At 42.1% G+C, this 22,589-nt stretch overlaps 1 protein-coding gene across 1 annotated transcript in view; it reads left to right on the top strand.

Moving 5' to 3' along the window:
• The window catches only part of Fstl1 (follistatin like 1), a 52,543-nt gene that overhangs the window by 14,954 nt on the left and 15,000 nt on the right, over positions 1–22,589 (top strand). Inside the window, exons 3-5 of the mRNA XM_026394606.2 lie at positions 18,847–18,951; positions 21,569–21,698; positions 22,505–22,537. Of these exons, the coding sequence (XP_026250391.2) occupies positions 18,847–18,951; positions 21,569–21,698; positions 22,505–22,537 (268 nt within the window). The remainder of the gene's footprint in view (positions 1–18,846; positions 18,952–21,568; positions 21,699–22,504; positions 22,538–22,589) is intronic.

Raw genomic sequence — 22,589 nt, 5'->3', positions numbered from 1 at the left:
TCTTTATTTCCTGCCTACTGAATTACAGTGTGGCTTAGAGAGAAGCCAGCTTCCTCCCCAGTGGCTGTGTCAGTTGGCTGATTGGGTTATTTTTCCAGGTAACGCTATCGTTTTGCCCAGTATACATGACATTGTCATTGACTATAATTACTCATGTTACACTGTCCAAGGATGTAAAGACCTTCTCATTCCCTGGTGACTTGTTTAACCCCAGGAAAAAGTCTTCTCTCTGCCTGTGCTAGTAAGAGTGGTGAAATGAGTGAGTCTGTGCCTCTGTGTGTATGTGCGTGTGTGTTTGGCTGTTAGCTAGCTGAGTGCTGTTTTAGGCTCTAGACGGCCAGTCTATGGGTTCAGATGCAAAAGTAGCCACATTCAGAACATCATGCTGTTCTCTTTAAAGGAAAAGCATAAATTAGGGATTTCTAAGGCTGAGAGTATTCAAAACATGAGTGATCACAAAGCGGTTCTTGCCCTAGAAATGGGTGAAATTAATAGGAGGCAGGAAAATAGCGCTGATGAGGACTGGTAGGAGGGAGGCCCTAATGCAGGTAGGAAACTCACTGTTAATTGTAGCAGGTTAAGCAAATGCAGATGAGATGATAAAGTTAAGAACGATTGATCTTTATCTCAAATGCTTCTTGAGGAAATACTCGAGTGAACACCGCTGAAGGGTATGAGCTGAAAAGATATATAATTGTTTGCAAAGTGAATAATATATGATTTATAAGTAAACTCACAAGAGAAATGATAATGTAAAGGCTGTAAATTAGAATAGCACCAACATATAGTCTGTCACCAGGAAGATGATGTATACAAAGAGCTCAGTTAATGGTAGTTACCATTCTTCTTGTTATTGCTTGAGTTCCAGGCAGCAGTAGAACTACAGTAGAGAATAAAGAACCTAGATTGGTGTTGTGTATTGAGTGGTATTCATGTACATGCTGGGTTAAATGTTTTTTTCTGCAGGACTTTTCAGAGCCTTATAATATTCATGTGCATTATTTTTGACTCTCTGGGAGGAAAGTTCAGTAAGCAATATTTCCCAACCATTTCACCATGGAACACGTTTAAAAATATAAATATTTCAATTCTGATCTTCTGTGTACCAGTAAGGACAGATTCCATAAGCAGAGTCTATTTACATCTGATCCTAGGCCTTGCTGAGCTCACTTCCTGAACTAATCCCATTTCATCATTTCATCAGGCATGTGGTTCATCCAGAGCCCAAGGCCATCCTGAGAGGAGAGACTTTTGGGCCTGACTTCAGTTTGAACCATCAGCATGACTCTGTCCATACCTGCCTACAGACTGTTGGGTATCAAACTGAAGTATCCAGGATTTCTTCTTTGACATTTCACTTTCCCTTCCCATACCCCAGTCCCTCAGCAAGTCTTGTGGGCATTAGTCTTAGCTATGTCATCTCTCCATTGACTGCTGTCTGTCTCCATTACCAATACTCTAGTCCAAGCCACCATCGTGTCAGGCTGTTGTGGTAGCACCCTAGCTGTGTTTCCTTTTTCCCTCTTGTCTGTCTGCTGTCTGTTTCTCTACACAGTGGCCTGGGTAGTCTTGTAAAACACATCTGTTCCCTGGGTAAAACCCTCCCATGTTCCCTGTTGCACTAAGGATGAAGTACCACCTTCTTGGTGCCTATGAGGCCCTGCACGCTGTGGTCCTTGTCAGCTTCTCCCAGCTAACCCCACACCTCTCTCCCCAGCAGACCTCAAGCCACAGTCACACTGGTGTTTTCTCTGTTCTTGGAACATAACAAATTCTACCCTGTTTCAGAATGTTTGCACTTTTCTTCTCTTTGTGACTGCTGTCATGCTTCGGGGTTCAGCTCAAGAGCATTCCCTGACTACTCAACCTATAAAGATGCCTTGCTCCAAGATTTCTTCCATTTGTACTGTTTCCCTCCAAACTTTGCATAGTCTGTGGTGAACTTGGTTTTTTGTTTGTTTCTCACTGTTTTCTCTCTAGAATATATACTCCTTCAAAACAAAGGCCTTGTCTGTCTTCTTCACCCATAGGCCCCAGCACCCAGAACCTAGAACTGTGCTTAGTAAATATCTGTTGAATCAATTCACAGGCTAAATGGATTAATAATGAAGTCAGATGTCTCATATGAGAAGATGTGTAGTGTCCTATGCCTGCAGTCCATGTATCCTAGTCATCAATCTGTATGCTGGATTCTGCAGTTATAATGTATACTTGGGAAGATGGGTGACAACACTAGACTGTCAACATTTTGTTTAACCTTGGATATGGTAGTAATGCTGGGCTTGCTTAATCAGATACCTGAATCTTAATTCTTTCAGGTCTAGGTGAAATTGAATTTAAGATGGGGTTAATGCACAATGGTGCATGCCTGTAATCCCAGTGACTCGGGAAGCTGGAGGATAGCAAGTTCAAGGCCAGCCTCAGCAACTTAACAAGGCCCTCAGCAATTTAGTGAGACCTGCCTCAAAATAAAAAGGACTGGGGTTATAGTTCAGTGGTAAAACACTCCTGGGTCATATCCCCCATACAGAGAGAGAGACAGACAGACAGACAGAAAAGGCATGTTGAATGGTAAATATTTTTATTCTTCCCTTCCATGATCAGCAATTCTGATAAAACTGGGCACCATTCCCAGAGGGAAAATGTCCTAAGGAATACAAAGTAAAGCATTAAATTTTGTCGATGGTGATTCTTTGCCCAGAGCCACAACTCACTTTGTCTAATGACCTTTCCATTTGCTGAGAACTTTATTTTTTTGGATCCTTCCTGTTCTTGCTGTCTTTCCCGTGTCATTTTAATAGCAACTATGGTGTCTCCAATGTGGGTAAGGAAAAAAAAAAGACATTTAATGTTGCTGAATTCATTCAATCAAATCTCAGAGAAATAACTTATTCCTGGGTAAGTTCCACAGTATAAAACAGTGATCAGTTTGGGGTAGAGTCCCTGGGAGCATACCACCCCACTCACCTGCCACATTAACTCTCCAAACTTTCTTACACTTGACCCATAGACCAAGTTCCCTGATTTACTTACTACAGCACATTGCTCCACTTTTCAGTGGAATTGGGGGTCTCCATGGATAACCAAAAGTAATTAAATATGTGGCATTTCTCCAGTATTTAGTTAGTTTAAAAAAAAAAAAAAAGGATAGCAGTTTGAGAACTCTGTCACATAGTACTTGGGAGTAATTTTGCCACAAATGATAATCTGTTCATAGCAATTAAACTAGTAGATTTGGGTATAGAGTTTTCTGTTGCCCTTTTGAACAGAAAAGGAGGCCTTTGTGCATTGTTGGTACAGCTTGAGGGTCTCATGTGATTTTAATCTCTTCAAAAATAGGGGGTTTTGCTGCAGTGGAACAGAATACTTGGCAGTTGCTTATTGGTGGGCTTCCTGTCAGCTAAAGCCTGATTGGCCTGTACAACTACGTCTTGTAGCTTCTTCCCCAACACCCCCGCCCCCAGCTATAACATAACATCCCAAGGGCTCCAAGCAAAGAATGCATGGCAGGAATGTCTCAGGAAGAATAGAATGTGCATGTTTTCATTGACTTGAATCTCAAGACACTAAATGTGAATGTATAATGTTGAAAGCTGGCAGCAAGAGAGTTAAAGCAGCCGAACCAAGAAAATGGGGGGGAAAAAACCAAGTTTTTGAGAAAATACAGCCACCTCATTGCCAAATTAATCCATGGATATTTGTGCGAAAAAATAAATAAATAAAGTTAAGAGGTAGCTCAAATATGTTTGGTTTAATTAACCCTTTGTCCTAGTTTCTAAGTTAACCCATGAAAAGTAGTAAAGGCAGGAAATGGCAAATACTTTTATCTTATAGAGACCAGAAGGTTGAAGTGTCTTTTGTGTGGGCATTGAAAGTAGAGCTAGAATGAGGCTTACATGCCCATGTCATCTCCCATTTTTAAGGTGTTAGATAAGCCAGGTGTGGTGGCACACGCTTCTCAACCCAGTTACTCTGGAGGCTAAGATAGGAGTATCACAATTGGCCAGCCTGGGCAACATAGCAAGACCCCAGTAATTAAATAAATCACCAAGTACTAGGTATTCCTTACTTCAATATCCCAATCCCAGATATAACCCAGAATGCTGCCTTGCCTATAGTTTCTGATAATGCCTGTTCCTTCAGTTATGTACACCACTTCTATGTCATTCCAAGTGAAAGAAAGTCTTACTCTTTCTACGCAAACTCTCCTCCTCTGATTCAGGTCAGAACAGGACTCACTGTTTAGAGCTGTTGAGCAGTCCAATTAAGATGTGCCCTAAGTGTAATTGGATTCCAAAGACTAGGTATGAAAAAATGTATAAACTATCAATAATACGGATTGCATGTTGAATAGTAATATTTTGGACATATTTACTTAAATTATTAAAATTAACCTATTTATTTTTATTTTTTAAAACGTGGCTACTAGGAAATTTTAACTTCTTTATGAGACTGACATTCTGTTCCTGATGGATTGAGCAGTGCTCGACTGTTGTCATTTAACCATACATTGCAGTTAGTCACACTTTGTCTTGCATTATCTCTGTTAGATCATGGTGTTCTGTTACTTGAAAATTCATGTATTTACATCCCCATCTCCTCTCCTAAACTATAAGCTGTTAGAAACACAGACGGGGCTTTATTTGTCCTTGAGCCCCCAGCTTATGGCATGTTTGGTATTTTATTGTTTGATTGTTCTGTCTATTGCTTACTTGTTCAAAAGTGAGTTTAAGTGATAAGGAAATGTAGATTAATTTCTGTTTGGAGTGTTGCTTTTTTCCAAAGGAACTGATTTTATTTAGTTCCTAATTTGTTCCGGAAGATTACTGTTTCTCTAATTGGGCTATTAACATCCAGGGGACTTGCAGAGGGTGCCAGAACTTCCTGACAACCAGCAAAGAGCCCAGCAAAGAGCACAGGTTTTAAAATTGATGCCTACAGATCTCAAGGAACTTCTTTCTGTTCCCCTAGAAAGCTTGGGGAAGTTCCAAATTCAGTGAAAATTTGCACCCCCCTTTCCAGGACCCATGTGGATATAGGTGAGGTAAATAAGTCATGTTGCTCAGGGGCTTCCAACCGTAAACCAAGGCACAGAAGCGGCCACCACCAGCCATGGCTGCCGGTAGTAACTGTCAGGAACTCCCACTTGATGACTGGATTCCCAAAGTCTCCAAGAAAACACTAGAAGATGCACCCTGGGTGGGCCTGGCCCTTTAAACATCCTACAATTTTGTGGCTGAACCATATGCTCATAATATCTAGGCTGGCTCTATTATGCCTAAAATACAGTCATTTCTGCTGGTCTCCTGGGAGTGTCTGACCTTTCTCTGCCTTTCCTGACCACAGGATCCCTGATCCACTGGTTTTGGTTCCTTTGTTAAAGAATGTGCAAAAATGGCACCTCTGTATTTAGAGGCAGATTTATTAAGTGTCACTGTTCGGAATGACCTCACTCCACTGACCACTTTACCACCATAAATGACTCACAGAGAACCATGTCCCTTTGGTGACAATGTGTGAAATGAATGTTTTTCTCTTTAGAGGAATAATCAAAAGGATTTATGAGATCAAAATCTAGATGCAAAGGTGCTCCCGTGTGCCCAGATTCCCTAGCTTCCCAGCAGCAGATGCCCTGAAAATTCTCAAGTGACTGTTGAATCAAAAGAGATTAAGGTTATAGGAGGTAGCCCATGCTGCATTGGGTTTCTCACTTCTAGCATTTTGGTTATGGGTTTTGGTTTGTGGGTATCTAAACATGTATTTCCCACTGAAAAATCAGTCCCAAAATCTATGGCTGGGTTTCTGGGAACCCATATTCATTAGGTTAGAATTCTACTCTATAAAATAAAAATAACAAAATAATAATTATTCCTAATTAATAAGGTGACCAGGTGTCCGTTTATGCCTTTTTTCCAAGTGTATCTATTTAAAAGTTTCCCTTTTACTTCCAAATGCCTAAGTTTGGATGATAAAATATATGGCTGAAGGCAACAATCACACATCTCTACCTCCTCTGTAGTACCATCCTTGCAGAAGAGCTGGGCTCCATGGTGATACAGAAATAATGCTTGCAGCCTCCCAAACCTTCAGACTCAGATTCAGAAAGCCCCTGGAAGCAGGCACTGCCCAGATAATGAGATCATCTGCACAAACTCTCCTCCCAAGAGTTCCTGAATTCCTTCCTCTGGATGCTGCAGAAGGGAGCCCTTGATTTGCATTTGGAATTGCTCCAGGTGTAGAATGGGGAATGAGGAGGAACTAGACAGAGAGGGTCCGGGAGAGCCTGAAAATGGGCAATCTGGAGGAACCAGCCATGAAGCCTGAGTGTGAGGGGTACCACCTGCCGCTGGCGTTTCCTTGGAGGACTGTTTCTGGGGCTGCAGGTTTCCTCCCCTCTTTTCTCCTGGCCAGCTGTTGCCATGGCAACACAGTGTCTTGAGAACTTCTAATTACATCTGTCTGCTTCTCCTAGAACCCTACAGAGCCACACATATGGAGACTTCATTTAGCCTGTAGTTTCTTGCTGAGTTTTAACCCCTTCTGCATCCTTGGGCTAGAGAATAATTCCCAGGATTCTGGAAACTTGACAGCTGCTTTGCAGCCATATTGCCCCCAAAGATTCCTGGAACTTTGGAGAGTCGCTCTGCTCTACTGGGTCTCCCAGCTCCATTTTGTTCCAGAAATCCTGACTACACCCCCACACCCCACACCCCCTGCTAAGCTCCTGACATTCTGTCAGAGGGCCTCAATCCTGTTTGGGCATCACAGTTCCTTGAATGTGCGGATCCCTGGGGAAATACCTTACCTGGGCACAGCTAAGGCCTTGCCTTGCCCTCACAATCCACTTTTCAGTGTATTCCAGCTCCTCGCAAGGTCAGCCTAATGGATAGGGAAGGGCTTGGCCCAGAAGGTTCTGGGAGTGGAGGTGGGTGGAGCAAGGCAAGAAGCTTCTTTTCTGGTCTGAGGAGACTGACCAACCTGCCACCCTCAATCTCATAGGACAATGTAGGCTCTGAGTCCGGAGTAGAGTTCACAGAAAATAGCTGCCTTGGATAATAACCCCATTTTCACTGTTTCTCTTGCCCTTTTCTCACTTCTCTTCATCTCTGCTTTCCCCATGTGTAGGTCACCAAGGAGTCAGGCTGCTCTTTGGCTTTCCAGCCCTATACCCCAAAAGTCCCACCCAGTTTTTGTCTTATTCTGAGTTACCTCACATCCCACATTACCCTATCTTTTTCACTTTCTTTCCTTCCATCGAATTCACATTCTTTCAACATTTCTCAGCTAGGTTATATATTAACTGTGGACAAAGAAAATGCTTGAAAGCCATTTCAGTCCCCTATTGCCCCCTGTTCACCTCATCAACATCCCCACACACACACCCCCAATATATCTTTCTGTGGGTCTAAGACTGAATTCAAGGCTGAATATTTATGATCTGGCAGGGAAGGGTGGGGTCCTTAAGTTCTCCAGAAAGGCCCGTACTGGGAGGGAGCAGCCTTAGGAGAAAAGCAGGCAGGGGCATCTTGCCTTCCTGTCCCCACCCCAATTCCCAGGGAAGTGTGGCTCAGTTGGCTCTTTTGTGCTTTCAACAAAGGCTGATTGAGTGGCACAGGATGCTGTACTAGGACCTATGAAAGGACTCTTAAAATAATAGTCTTTGTCCTTATAGGTTAGCTGGAAAGACAGAATGTGACAATCAATTCAATTTTTTAAGTGATCAAAATGAGTTCATGTAAAGAAAATCAAAGGTCAGAAAACAAAGGAGGAATTCATACCAACCTAAAAAAAAAAATAGTCAGGATGGAATGGTATAACTATAACCTTGAAGGACAGGGAGAATTCAGGCAAGCCAGACTATAAATCAGACTTCCCAGATGGTAACATTAGTTTTTTTATTTGATCTTGTGGGACATTCTCTGCCCATGTGAAGGTTAAAGAAGCATCTAACAATACCTCATAGTGGTGACATTTTCAAAGGGTAATGAGTTCTCATTTCCAAATCTAGAAACCCAGGAGCCCTATACCGTTTACTTATTTTCTGCTTGCAACTTAAGTCTGTGGTGGTTACCTGCTCAGCTTGCAGACACCTCCCATAGTTCTCCATAGCCAGAGGCCCTGAGAAGTAAAGAGTTTTTGAAGATGAGGCCAAGGACTTTGAGGTCACATAAACAATGAAGTCACCCAGGAGAGAGGCAAAAGACTCGGAGCCATATGTTGAACAACTTGTTGAATGCACCCAAGGAGATGCTGGTAGATGACAGTGTCAGGAAGCCAACTCAGTGCTAGGTCAATGGAGGACAGTAGCTTTGCTTTCAAGGTAGGAGCCATGTGCAAATTGCAGTAATGGAAAGGAGCCACAGATGTGGTGGAGGGGAAGCTGCCTAAGTTCTCTGAAACAGTGGACTCCTTTCCTAGCAGGGCAAAGTGGATGGAACAGAGATCTAGATTCCTCTGAGATCTGTCCATTTCTCATCTGCCTTCCACCATATAAAGGCCCTAATTCGTGCATTCCACTCAGAATTCTAAAAAATGAATCCTAATTGTTTCTGGGCATGGGAAGCACAGGGAGGTGGAGGGTTGACTTGCATGAGATGGAGTGCTTGGAACATGCAGGGATGTTGGTCCAGATGTGTCAGGCTGCAGGGGGCACTTCTAAAACTGGCTGTCTGGAACTCTCCCATAGCTGCCCTAGAGCCTTCTCCCCCTCTGAGTTGAGGGAATTGGGATGTAGGTGTTGGGATTTTTTTTTTTTTTTTTAACTTTTGATCAGCCATTTTCCTTGAACTACATGTGGAAATAATTAGAGCATGAATGCTGAGTAAATGTGAGCTCTGGCAGCCCCAGACATACTTCAGTGACAGGTTCTTGGCAGGAATGGAGACTTGTGAATCTCCTGTGAATTTCCTTTAGGGATTCTCTCCTTTCTTTTCTTCCCTTTTTTCATGCAAGGCAAACACAAGTCGAATAAAACTTTAGCTCACCATGAGTGAAATCAGACCACTCAATTGGGGTCCAGTTACTGCTTCCCTGATTTCCTCTGCCGGAATCCAGGAGGGAATAAAAAGGCATTGTTTATGAATGTCCGTGGACTATAAGAACCAACTTTAATTCCCCCAGCAAAGCCCCTGAAACACCATCAAGAGCTCTGTAGGTAACCAGTCTTTGTTTTTGCAGCGCTGGGGATTGAACACAAGAGTCTTGCTCTTGCTAGGCAAGCAACTATCACTGAACTACATCTCCTGCCCCATGAATTCAAAGCAGTGTGAGGAACTTAGTTAACATCTACTAACTCTGCATTTTAGAGATGGGAAAACCGAGGCTCCAACTTTCCATAAGTCACACTGCACTTGTGGCAGAGACATGTCCAGGGCCCCTCTCCAGCCTCCTGCATTAGTCCTTCTAAGTGCCTGTCTCTGGTCAAGCCTCTGCATTATTGTCTCAGACTTCAGTGGAGGTCTAAGAGCTTTATTTCTTTCTTTCTTTTTTTCTAACTATCTTTTTTTTTTTTTTTTTTTTTTGGCTGTTTCATCCCAATGTTCACCAGTTTATTTCTCATGCAGTAGTGCAATGGTATTCATCATCCAGTCATTCATTCCTTGGAGCTCTCTAGACTAACTAGTCTTCTAGGTTTCTGAGTGTTCCTCCTCTCCTTTCTTGGCTTCTGTGCCTTGAGCCCTCATTCAGTTGTACAAGCTGTTAACTGCCCAAGGAGGTAAGTGCCTGAAATCCAATCGGCACTCTGCTTACCAAACCTTCTAACTTCGCCTGGTGCCCCGTTTTTTTCTGGTTTGTACGGAGAACCCCTGTGAACTACAGGCAGTCTGTTCTCCTGCACACACGCGCACACACACACACACACACACACACACACACACACACATACATTCATTCATTCTCTCTCTCTATTGGGGGGGGGGGTATTTTTAACTTGGAATTGAACCCAGTGGTGCTCTATCACTGAGCTACATCCCCAGCCCTTTTTATTTTTTATTTTGGGACAGGATCTCATTAAGTTGCTGAGTCTCACTAAATTGACCAGGCTGACCTTGAACTTCTGATCCTCCTACCACAGCCTCCTAAGTTGCTGGGTATACAGGGGTAAATGCCCAATTCCTGCTCTCTCTGTGCTGTCTGCTCATCCTTTCCCTTCCTCTGCCCAACTGCCCTCAGCCTTCTATCCACCATTTGCTTCTAAGCTCATTTGTTCCTTCGTCCCCATTTCTCATTCCTATACAGATGATATCTGGATGTTCATCTTTGGCCTTTATTTTCAACTGTCGTTGGGATGTGTCCCCATAGACTCATTCATACCTGACTCATTCCCGCCTGCCCCTCCCTCACTTGACCCTTCCCAAGACTCCATCTCTTACAGACACTCCTCTAAACCTCTAGGGAAGGAGTCAAAGATCTTGAGCCAACTCGGATTTTTCAGTCTGAAAAGGCAAACACAGAGTCCATGTGACAGATTCTGTAAAATAAGAAGATAGTTAAGGTAAACGGCATTGTCCCTTTTGAAATTTGAACACAGCAATCTGTAGTAGGCACATAGTACATTATCATATAATGAGTAGATAATGTCAGGAGCATGTCGTATCCCATAAGATGTGATAGAGCTGGACCTGGAAATTAATACAAAGGAGAATTTTTATAAATTTTCTTTTTGAGACAGGGCCTTGTTAAGTTGTGCAGACTGTCCCCAAATTTGCCATCCTCCTGCCTCAGCCTCCTAAATTGCTGGGATTACAGGCATGCACCATTACACGAAGCAGACTTAAATAATTCTTAGTTGGCAAGTCCACAATGGGTGATTTGTACCTCAAAGTTAATCCTTCTGGTGTGATGCATCCCTTATTTTGATGTTGTGGAGCCTAGCCATGCTTTCTCAGAAGCACCATGAGTGTTGCTGTCACTGGCCACTGACAGACTAACTTGAATGGACCCCAAGTGACATTTTTAATTTTTAAATGTTTTCGCTTAGGTTAACTTCAGTTACTTTACATAAACAAACAAGAGTCCAAATTTATATGGCTAAGTTGCTAAATCAAGAACCCTGTGCATGCCAGGCTAAAATGACACTTTAATGTGTGGAGACCACCGGAAGCTGCTGAAATATTTTAAGCCAGTGTGTGACCTCACAGAATCAGCAAAGAGGACAAACGGAGGAAGGCAAGACTGATGCAAACAGTCCGGTTTTAAAATGCTTTTTAAATATCCAATTGAGAGAAAGATTTAGGCAAGCTTTACATGTTTTTCTCTATACTTGATGATTAGGTCAGATCTGCCCGAGTTTTGATTTATTCATTCATTTATACAAAGAAGAAAGAAAGGCATAGCTGATTCCTGCAGGGGCTACAGACTCATGCCTCTATCCTTACTTCTCTGCCATGCATTCTATTCAAAATTGTAACTGCTGCCATTAACTCCCCAACACTCCAGACCATCCTCTCCTGTTTTATTGTTCTCCATATCACATATTACCACCTCGCATAGCACACATTTTACTTATCTGTTTCTCTCACTAAAATTGAAGTTTTTTGAGGATGGGTATGTCTGTCTGTTTTATTTACTGCTGACTCCTCTGGGTTCAGTAGCACCTGGCAGTTAGAGAATCCTTAAGAAATACACAGGGCTGCTGGGTTTGGTGAATACCTCTGTTATCCCAGAGATTTGGGAGACTGAGGCAGGAGGATTACAAGTTCAAGGCTAGTCTGGGTAACTTAGTGACAGGTAACTTAACTTGTCTCAAAACTAACTAAATAAATAAATACGAGCCATGGCTGTAGCTCATTGTTAGAGGAGATTGCTTAGCATGCAAGAGGCCTTGAGTTCGATCCCCAACAGTACAAAACAAAACTCTTCACTGGCTTACTAGTACTTCACTTCCGCAAACAAGTACAGATTCTTAGCATGTTATTCCAGGTGAGCCCTTTACAACAGTCTTTGTCCCACTCTTTCCCCAATGTTCTTCAAATCTGAGCCATCCTTGGCTCCTTGAGCAAGACCTGGGCTTTCCTGGTTCTGGGCCTCTGCATCCACATTATCGCACTCTGGCCCTGCTCCTGCGGCTCCATCTGGTAAACCGCTCAGCCTGCAGAGGCTTCCTTCCCACAGCACCAGCACCTCATCACTCAACTCTGTGGTGCCACAGATTATTTGGGTTTGTGCCTGCAGTGTCCCAGTAAGCTACAAACCTGACTGACCGGAGAACCACCTGACAGTTTGTTTTCTTGCTAGAATCCAGGGCCCCACCCTAGACCTACAAAATCAGTCTCTGGAGGAGGAACCAGGGAATCTGTATTTTATAAAATTACTGGAGTAGATCGGACAGGGTTTAGGGGAGGGAATGAGGTCTTTGGCAGCTCAAAGACCACATCTTTGTGAAGCCTTCCAAGCCAGCCTCTAGTTTCTTTTTATTTTTAAACAGATTTATTAAAAATATCGTTATCAATGAAATTTTTATACATTGAAAATATACAACTTGATGTTTTGGTATTTGTGTCCATTGTGAAACTATCACTGTAATCGAACTAATTGACACAATTTATTACCTCTACATACTTACCATTGTATGTGTAGAAGATGTAACTATTCTCTTAGCAGATTAGAAGTACCCATGTTAACTGTACCATCATAGATACTTCTGATTTGCTAAGAAAATAGAATTTCTTATTTTGCATAATTGAAACTTTGTATCCCCAAACGACATTTAATGTAAAAACTATTAATTGAGCATTTTCTCAGACAGGACCCATAGTGGGTCTGTGGGAAAGCCAAGGATGGAAGGCCTTTAGAATCTACTTAAGGTAAACTATCTGTGCATAAAATATTCAATATGGCTGAAACACACTGAAGGCCCAAAAGCCATTGTTAGAAAGATCTTGTATATGAATAAAATAATAGGGCAAGTGGAGACTTGGATTTACCATGAAGCTAATTAAGCATCAGTTTTAGTTCTTTTACTTGCAAGGCCTCTTGCGGGGCCTTGTGCCCAATTTTGCATTCAAAGTTATGTGCTTTTTTTTTTTTTCCTTACAGAGGGCCCCCAAATTGTTTAAGCTTCAGGCCTCACAAAACCTGGACCTTGAGTTGAGGGATTGGTTGTGAATACATTTAAGGGAGGGGCCCTTATGGTAGGGTTGGCACAAATGCAGTGTCTACTGCCAAGTGCATCAGAACTACTGCTAAAATCATTACACCTCTTTCTGCCTCTTTCCCTAGCTTATGCAGGATGCACGAACACATTCCTTTTTCAAAAAAAAGAGAGAGATTGAGCAAGTCACGTGGCGCTCCAGCTAGATTCCCAGGGTCTAAAGCAATTTTACTCTTTCTTCTTGGCTTTCTCCGGCTTTATTACAGAGTTCCACTCCAGACCAGCTCTCTGGAAGCAGCCAGCATCCCACCCTAAGCACCACACCCCAGGGCCCCTGCCCCCACTCTCTCCAGTTCTGTGAATTCCTTTGTCCCCAGCTCCATAGTACTCTGTGTTTCTGAGGGGCCCTGATGTTCCTGTGAAGTTTCCATGACTAATTCTGGCAAAGCAAGGAGAGCTTTTCTCACGGCAACAAAGCCGCTCTGTCACAGTATAGTGGCAAGTGGAGCCAGAATTCCACCATTCCACCTTGGCAAAGTCAGGGCCTCTTTTTTTTTTTTTTTTTTCTTTTTAAATTGGAAAGGAGGAAGAGGTTGGAGGGGGCATAGCCGACCCAGTTCATGTTAGTGAAATGACAGTATATTAAGCTGACAGTTTTATGGCTTTGCTTTTATAAGCTTCCTCTCCTGCCAAAACATACTGTTCTTCTAGAAATTGTTTGACTTCAGAATACTTTCTTTTGAACATTCAAAGTATATTTTATGCTCAGACCTAAAGCTGGTTGGTCCAGAGACTCAGACACATGATCACCTCCACTGGTGATTTTGCAAATAATTTGCTTTTCCATTTGCTTGCAAAAATAATTTCCTTTTTGTAAGACTTTGGATTCAAGATGATACCTTTCCTGGTTTTGAATCAAGAGCAGTTTAGTGAAAAGAAACTGGTGTTAAAGTCTGGAGGCCTAGGACTAGGACCTGGCTCTGCACTCTGCAGCTGTGAGATCTTGGACCAGTCACTTATGACTGTGAACCTCAGCTTTGTTTACATCACAGGATCTTAAATCTGGAAGAGCCTCCTGCCTGCCTATATTAAAAGGGCTTGAGAGTCAAAAATGGTAGTAACAAACACATATTCATCAAAATTGCTGAATAATTATAAAGTATTATTATTTCCATTTAATAGCTGACAGTTGCCCAGAGAGAGTATTTTTCTGATAAAAGAAATATTCCTGATCAATCTTTTACCAAAGGGAATCTGCAATGTGAAATTAACCTTAACCAAATCCTCAGAGTCTAGTTTTAACACATACCATGAAAACAACAGGGATGCAAGTCAGAAATGAAAGCATAAAGCTAGAACAACCTGAGAGTTCTCTGTTTTGGAGGCAAATATTTTGTTGATTTTTATCACTATATCTGGGTGCCCACACTTACAGAATATAACCCCTGCTCCCATGTAACCCATTGAATTCATGGATAAATTCAGACTTAGGTGCCTGTTAATGCTGTTATATAAATGGATCTGCCTGTAGCCTCATGCCCGTAGAGAACATGCATGTGCCCAAGTGATTATCTATACATAGGTGATATTCTTCTCCAGTATTGGGACCCAATTCCAAAAATTATTATGGCGGTAAACCAAATAGTTCTGTTTCATTCATAAGAAGTACATTGCACCCTGTGCCAGCCTTTGTAGCTGTCCCCTCCCCCCATGGTTCCCTGCCTCCACCATACTTCATACAGGAACTACGAGGTTTAGGTCAGGTCAACTTGTGTTCTGTTTCTGAGCTCTTTCACTAGTTATGTGGCCTCCATATGTCACAGATTTTCTGCATCTGTTACATGGGACTAAGGTGGTAAGGACAGAATACCGCTCAGTTGTAGGTGCTGTGGTTAACATCAGGTGGGGTCTTATGAGTTTGTCATTCCTGACTAGACTGCTGCCTTAGACCTACCAGATTGCTCTGATTCTCTCCATCCAGGCTGTCTTGCCCTTTAAACTAGAATTTCAGAATCGGAAAGACTCGATACAAATTCACATTCCAAAACATCACATTCATCATGTCACCTACTAGACCCAAACCTTCTGAAGGCCATTGCATGGGATCCACAGAAAGATCCTCAGATCAGCTGTTGAAACCCACACCACTCACCACCTCCCCTGCTGCCCCGCTTCATCATTGCTGTCTTCCTCATTTCTTTTCTGTGTCTCTCACCGTGACACTCCTCACCATGCAGCCATCACTGCCCATGAGCCTTTTCATTCAGTTTTTTTTTCCCAACTCAGGGTGTTTTTCTCTCTGACTCAGAATTGGTCACTCAACAGATTAGTAAGGCCACCTTCCACCTTAAGAAACATTCTGGGAGCCTTAAGGATGCACCTGACACTTTTGCTCCCATAGAAGATGGTGCTTGCAGAAAGGTTTTCAGTGGCACAAAGATGTGACCACTCTGGAGAAAAATTTCTTCGTTCTTGATTTTTTTTTTTTTTCTGCATTGAAGCCTGCCTGTGAACTGTGGAGGTCTTTGAGGGCTGCAGGGAAGACATTCCTTCCTAAATTGGCAGATTCTCCTGCCTACTCTTGTAGGGTGTCTGTCCTGTTTCCTCATCTCCTGCACCACTTTTCACTGGGAAAACAGCTGGGCAGAGCTGCAGGAGCCAAGACTACTTCTGCATTGCGGCTCTGGGCTGTGGAAGACAAAGAGAGAGATTGCCACCTATTGACAGACGTGTCACCTGCAAAGAGGAATGGTTGTATAACTGGTGGCCTCCCTCATCGCTGCAAACAGGACTCCGGGGTTGTAAGGCCCATTGCTTTTTTCCATTCCATCAGCCCTCCTTCTTTCAGTATTACTATTCCACTGTAAGCAAGGACAAGTAAGAATGGGGTCATGACAGCTGAAGGTGACAATGATAGCGTCTCAGTGGGAAAACTGAAAATAAATTACCCATTGTAGTAGCAGCCATTTTCTGTTGTGCGGCAGACACTCTGCAGCATGCAATATGTCTTATTCAGTCCTCACAACAACCCTCTGAGAATCTGTATTTCCATTTTATACATGAGGAAACTGAGGTTTAAAGAGAGTACCTTGCCCATGACCATGGCAAGAAAGGAACAGAGGTGGGATGTCGAGCTCCTCGACACTTTCTCCTTACGCCTATTAATTACACAGTTTATATGCCCATTTAGTTTCCTTAACCTTAAGTCATCTGGACATGAAATAAGTCTAATATATAATAAATCATTTAGCAGGTATTTTATAAAGAGAAGGTATGTATAAATAGAAGATTGGTTATCTATTATCTGGAGATCTGGTTTGAATCCTAGCTCCTCTCATTTCTAACTTTGGGACTTTGGGCAAGTTATTTGACCATTCTGATCTTCAATGTCCTCATGTATAAAATGGATATTAATAATATACATGTTCTTGCAGGGTTGTCCACACAGTAAGATGAAGTTTTATAAAAAAAAAAAAATTCTTTGTAAATTTTAACTGTACTATTCAAGGGTGAGTCAAAGATATTGTCTCTGAATGGATTTTTGAAACTATTTTTGAAAAATGACTTGTACTGAATTCAATTTATAAGGATAAACTTTTGTTTTTAATCCTCACTAAAAACAGCATATGATAAAAGGAGGCCCTGTAAGGGTCATCTGCTATTCTGCAGTCCTCTGTAAGATATTCCCATTAATCACACTTTGCATGGGCAGCTTGCTTTACTGTGATGCATTTCCAAATATATTATCTCATTTCATCTTCGTAGTATTTACTCCTATTTTACACATGAAGCTCAAAAAATTAAAGTGACTAGTTAGGGATGTGCAGCAAGCCAGAAGAGGTTTGTGGGTGTTTGCTTGTGGAACTGTGTGCAGGTGTGTCCTTGAGTGCAGGCAATGTGTCTGAGCATGCTTTTTGTGTGTCTGAAGCACATGGGACACACCCACAGGGATTGGTACATCTAATGAAAGGGAGGGGGTGGGGAGAAGGGTATCCTGAGATTGTTTTTTTGTTGATGGTGGTTTTTTAACACTGATCAGCAATAGCTTTTTCCTATTCCTTTTCAATATTGCATTACATTCCCAGGCAGAGTTCTCAGAAGAGGGCCCTGTCTGGAGAATAGGCTTGATTTTATCAGCATTCCATGTTTAGAAACAACAGCTCCCTGGTCCACCTACTCCTCTGGGAATTACTTCCTCTTTTCTTTCTTGCTTGCCAGCTTTATTGAATTTGCCTTAGCAACATCCAAAAAAGAATTGGTTTAGCAACAGCATGTGAACCAATGAAATGTGAGCATGCAAATTACTTCTAGACCAATAGGAGACCTCTCCAAGACTGTCAAGCCCCCAAGGTGGGGGGTGCGGGGGTGGGGGAGGGCGCGGAGAACAACCAGGAGTTTGCAGAGCAGCCTCAGGGTGGCAGCAAACCAACTGGATTGGCCATGGGTCCCCAGCTTTCAAGCCTCTTCTTTATTTTCTTGCTTTTTTTTAATTCATAAATATAACATATTTACCAGCTATAAAAGCCTTACTGTGGCCTGCAATATGGACTCTTGCCTTTACCACAGCTAGCCCTGTGACCCCAGCATGCCACCTGCCATCTTTACTGTCACAATCAGTGCCAACCCATTGGCCTTTGGTGACTGCCAGCCTAGCCAGTCAGGAAGAAGGGCTGAAGAAATTTCATTCTCTTTAGTTTAATCACCTCTACTGCTGGGCTGAGTAGTGAGTGAGGTGGAGTTGGCTTTCTGCCACCAATGAATGGGAGGGAAGGAATGTGCCACCAACAGATTAGCTCCTGTCAGTACCCATATTTCCAGGTGGCATAGACTGAGGCTGTTCCCTGCTCTATCAGTTCTACCATATACATCTGATTGGGACTCCTGACCAGCAAGGGGCTTGAGGGGAGTTCTCTCTTTTGGGTGATTTGGCCCTCATATTCCTGAAGCCAAAGCAGACACTTATAGGGGACAAATATCAAATAACTCCATATTTCCATGGTTTAGCCATCTTTCTTTGTCTTTGAGATGATGTTGTATTTGACACCACCTGATGAGGTTTTAGTCTATGAGATGTTCATATTTCTTTCCAGTGTTCCTATCACTACCTGGCATAGTCTTTTCATCCTTTAAGAATCATTTGAGACGTCAAATCTTCAGAAAGTCCTATTTGATTCTTGCATTCCTCTGCTACCCTCCAGCTCCATGGGACCCCTATTATTGTACTTTCATTAATATATATATAATATATTATATATGAATATATATATATATATATTATATATAATATATACATATATATATACATGTATATATATATATATATACATGTATATATATATATATATATTATATATATATATATATATATATATTCATTTCTAAATGTCTCTCCATGAGAGCCATAGAGCTTCTTGAGAAAAAGGATTGTCCTTTGTATCTCCAGCCCTAAATGTAGTGTTGACATATAATAGGTGCTGGATAATCATTTTCTAAAGAAAGAAAGCATGAAAGAAAGTAATTCTTACTCTTGGAGAAATAATCTTAGGGACTCAGAGATACCTGAGCCTAGGCCCAAGCAGTGCCAGGGAGTATGGTGCTGACTGTGGAGGATCAACTTTTGGCTGATCAAAACCCTTTAGCACCATGAGTTGCAATTCCAGACCAAAGTCCGAGCTTGAAAGATAATCACCACCATTGGCTGATCCTGTGATAAGCTTATCTCAGTAACATGGTTTCCTTTATTTGTCTTTTAGGAAGAACTAAGAAGCAAATCCAAAATCTGTGCCAATGTGTTCTGTGGAGCTGGCAGGGAATGTGCTGTCACAGAGAAGGGAGAGCCCACATGCCTCTGCATTGAGGTAGGTGCTTATGTCAGGAGCAGAATGACGGTGGCCAAGACCCGTGTGGCTGCCTTGCTGGAGCTGCCAATAAGCAGAGCAGTGCCAACAATTTCATTATCTTTATAAAAGTACACCTTGTCTACGTAAAAGGCATGTAGTATTTTTCCCCAGGGTTAAAAATCTGATGCATAGTTTTTAATGTAGAAGTTTTTCTTATAAAAAATATGTTTAGTTACATAAGAGCTTTTTAATTAAAAAATTGGCAATTGCTGGGTGCAGTGGCACATACCTGTGATCCCAGCAGCTGGGGAAGCTGAGGCAGGAGTCTTGCAAGTTCAAAGCCAGCCTCATTAACTTAGCCAATCCCTGAGCAACTTAGGGAGACCCTGTCTCAAAACAAACAATAAAGAAAACAAGCTAGGAATGTGTCTTAGGGCTTAGTGGTTAAGCAACTTTGGGTTCAACCCTGGAAACAAACAAACAAAAAGCAATTGTTTTATTTAAGCCAAATAGTATAAACATTTATTCAGACATAAAATTGATAATCTTTCCTCAAAACTGTCCAATCCCATTAGTCTGAGATAACTACTATTATCAGTTTTGTATTTATTGTTCCAGGGTTTTTTTTTGTGTGTGTGTGTGCTAATATAAACCTGTGTTTCCCCCTATTTTATGCAAAAATGAAATTACAATCCTTATAGATAAAAAGATATGTAATTTATATCTTGCACTCATCAATATATCATGGACAGCATTCCAGAACAGAACAGTTTTAACTCCTTTTAAAACTGATGCATAATATTTATTAATATAAAAGAACTAGGTTTATTAAATTATTTTTTCATAGATGGCCACGTAAGTGGTTCTTTGAGTGCTTATCACCACAAACAAAAACATTCCTGTACAAATTTCCTTTCATGCTTCTCCCTTTGTTTCTATAGGATCAAGCCACCAAGGCTCTAGGTCAAAAGATGTGCCAAGGTTTTTAAAATAGTGAACAGAAATGCAGGTTTTGCAATTTTGTTTTTAGATGACATCTAAAAAGCAAAGTGAGCCTTTGAAAGATAGTCAAGATTCTAGTAAATTCTCACTTCCAAGGTAGACATAAATACCTTGGATATGTGCTTTTTTTCCTTCCTCTGTCAAACCAACCTAAAACCTGGCAACACAGGTCTTTTCTCAAATAACTATATCAACTTAGTCCCCAGATTCAGGACCCTGATCCATTGCTGCAGAAAAACAAGTTTCCCAACTTGGAAACCTAAAAACCTGATCCTACTGAGGATCCTTTTGCTGTGAGAGGTCCTCAATAGAAGTATACTGACTACAAAGTGATGGCATAAGCCCTGACTTAGGATCTGGAAGCCTCAAGTCTAGTCTCAGCTTAGCCACATATAGTTGTGTGGTTTTGAGTGAGTGAACTAATTCCCACCAGATGCCATAAAGATAGTTTATATGTTTGTTTTCATCGACTCTTTCTTGTCCCTTTATCAGGTCTAGGCTGAATTTGCTTTCCCCTTCTTCCTTTCTCCCTTCAAGAAACACAAAAGTCTAAAGAAACCAAGCTTGACTGTGGTCTTGGCAAACCTTGATGGTGATCTTTGTCAGTAGGCAAAGCTGAACCTCGTTGCCAGACGAACCTTATTCCATATTCCTGTCCATAAGGATTTACTGTAGTCCCAATCCCAGCCTCACAACAGAGGTTGTGAAACTAGGAGGAAAACAAAGTGGTCCCCAAATACTAACAGAACAAGAGATCCCTATGATTAGTCCCTAAAAGAACTGAAATGTGTGTGTGTGTGTGTGTGTGTGTGTGTGTGTGTGTGTATGTGTGTGTGTTTCCCTACCCATCAATCTCCATATTCCCAGTTTTGGGTCATAAATTTTTGGAATTTTGAGAGATCTTAGATCTTCCAAAGATATTGAAAGACTTTTTCCAAAGTAACAAAAAATCCAGATTCCTGACTCCCAATAAAATGTCCTTTCTGTTAATTCATTAATTAATCTGAGACTGGGTAATTTATAAATAATAGGAATTTAATTCTCACAGTTCTGGAGGCTGTGAAGTCCAGGATCCAATCACAAGTTGGTTTGAAGTCAGTGAGGACCTGGTCTCTGCTTCCAAGGTGGCACTTTGAACATCCTCCTCTTGAACATCCTCACCTAGCAAAAGGCAGAAGGGCAAAAGGGCCTAATGCTGTGTGAAACCTCTTTTTATTAGGGCTTTAATCTCATTCATGAGGAAAGACCCATGACCTCTCCAAAATTCATGTTGAAACATAATCCCCAATGCAACCACAGTATTAAAGGCAAGGGGATTATGTTTCAACATGAATTTTGGAGAGGACACAAATATTTGAGCCATAGAAGCACATCCATTTCTTCACTGAATAGAAGAGATGACTCTGGATCAGGATGGACACAGAGGGCCATGAGGGACTGAGCATTGGAGTGCCTCCAGCATCAAGTGGGGTAGGGTCACTGATGGCCATGCCTGAGGCTCTCTGTCCTACAGCAGCATCGAGGTTCCATCTATGCTGGTGGGGAGTTCCCTCACAAGATGACTTTGTGTGTGTGTGTAAGTGCATGTTAGTGCCCATAACCACACAAGCATCCTCCCGCGGGTCTATTTCAGCAATGCAAACCTCACAAGAGGCCTGTGTGTGGCAGTAACGGCAAAACCTACCTCAACCACTGTGAGCTGCATCGCGATGCCTGCCTCACTGGATCCAAAATCCAGGTTGATTATGATGGACACTGCAAAGGTAAGCATGCTATCACCACTGCATGGTAACTCTACCTGTGGAGAGACAGGGGAGGGTGGGGTATGGCCTGGCTGACCATATGACCTTTCCACCAAGGTCACTGCCACCCAAAGCTGAGAAGACCATCCAGTTGGTTGGAGATGCACCCTCCTGACTTTCAGGAACCTGCTGGATTTTATGGATTAGGCCCCAGGGGCCTTCCTGCACCTACCTGCAGCTAGAGAGTAGTTAAGGTGATCACATAAATATAACAATAAGAAGAAAGTCCTTAAAGAAATTCCACAACTTTTCAGAATGTATAAATTAAATGTAGGTACTTCCCAACCCTGGTACTATTATGTTTCTTCTTTTTTGCACTCAAACCATTACCATTAGAGTAAAAGGGAAGGCATCCTGTGGTTGTTGCTAATTAGACACCAGCCCCCTGCCAAGCTATCGCCCTGCCCAGCCCTCCCAGTCTTGACCTCCCCTGGAGTAACAAGAAACTGTTTCTCAGGTGTTAAGTCCCCAATGTAGTCCCTGACCAGAATGTTTCTCCACGTGAATTCTCAAAATCCCAGGAAGCCTTCAACCCAACAGGAGGAGGTGTGAGATCAGGAGGGCAACCCAGTGGACACAAAATGTCAAACAAAGCAGAAAAGAAAAGATCCCATCCTTGGACCCTGGAAGAAGGAAAAGATAATCATTTAAGACAAACTGATGGAAAGGCTACAAACAGCCCTCCTTGAGTGGGGCAGTTTTAATCCTAGAAATATGCAGAAATTTTCTTCACTTTATGTTAACATATTTTTCCCTTTGTCTTGCAGAGAAGAAATCTGTAAGTCCATCTGCCAGCCCAGGTGAGTGCCTGCTTTTTTCCTGCTATGTGCAGGCATCTCTGAGGAAATCTTG

The sequence above is a fragment of the Urocitellus parryii genome, chromosome 2, assembly GCF_045843805.1.
Source record: "Urocitellus parryii isolate mUroPar1 chromosome 2, mUroPar1.hap1, whole genome shotgun sequence".
Taxonomy (NCBI): domain Eukaryota; kingdom Metazoa; phylum Chordata; class Mammalia; order Rodentia; family Sciuridae; genus Urocitellus; species Urocitellus parryii.
Note: the sequence above shows the minus strand (reverse complement) of the source record. Positions and strands in the feature narration are given on the sequence as shown.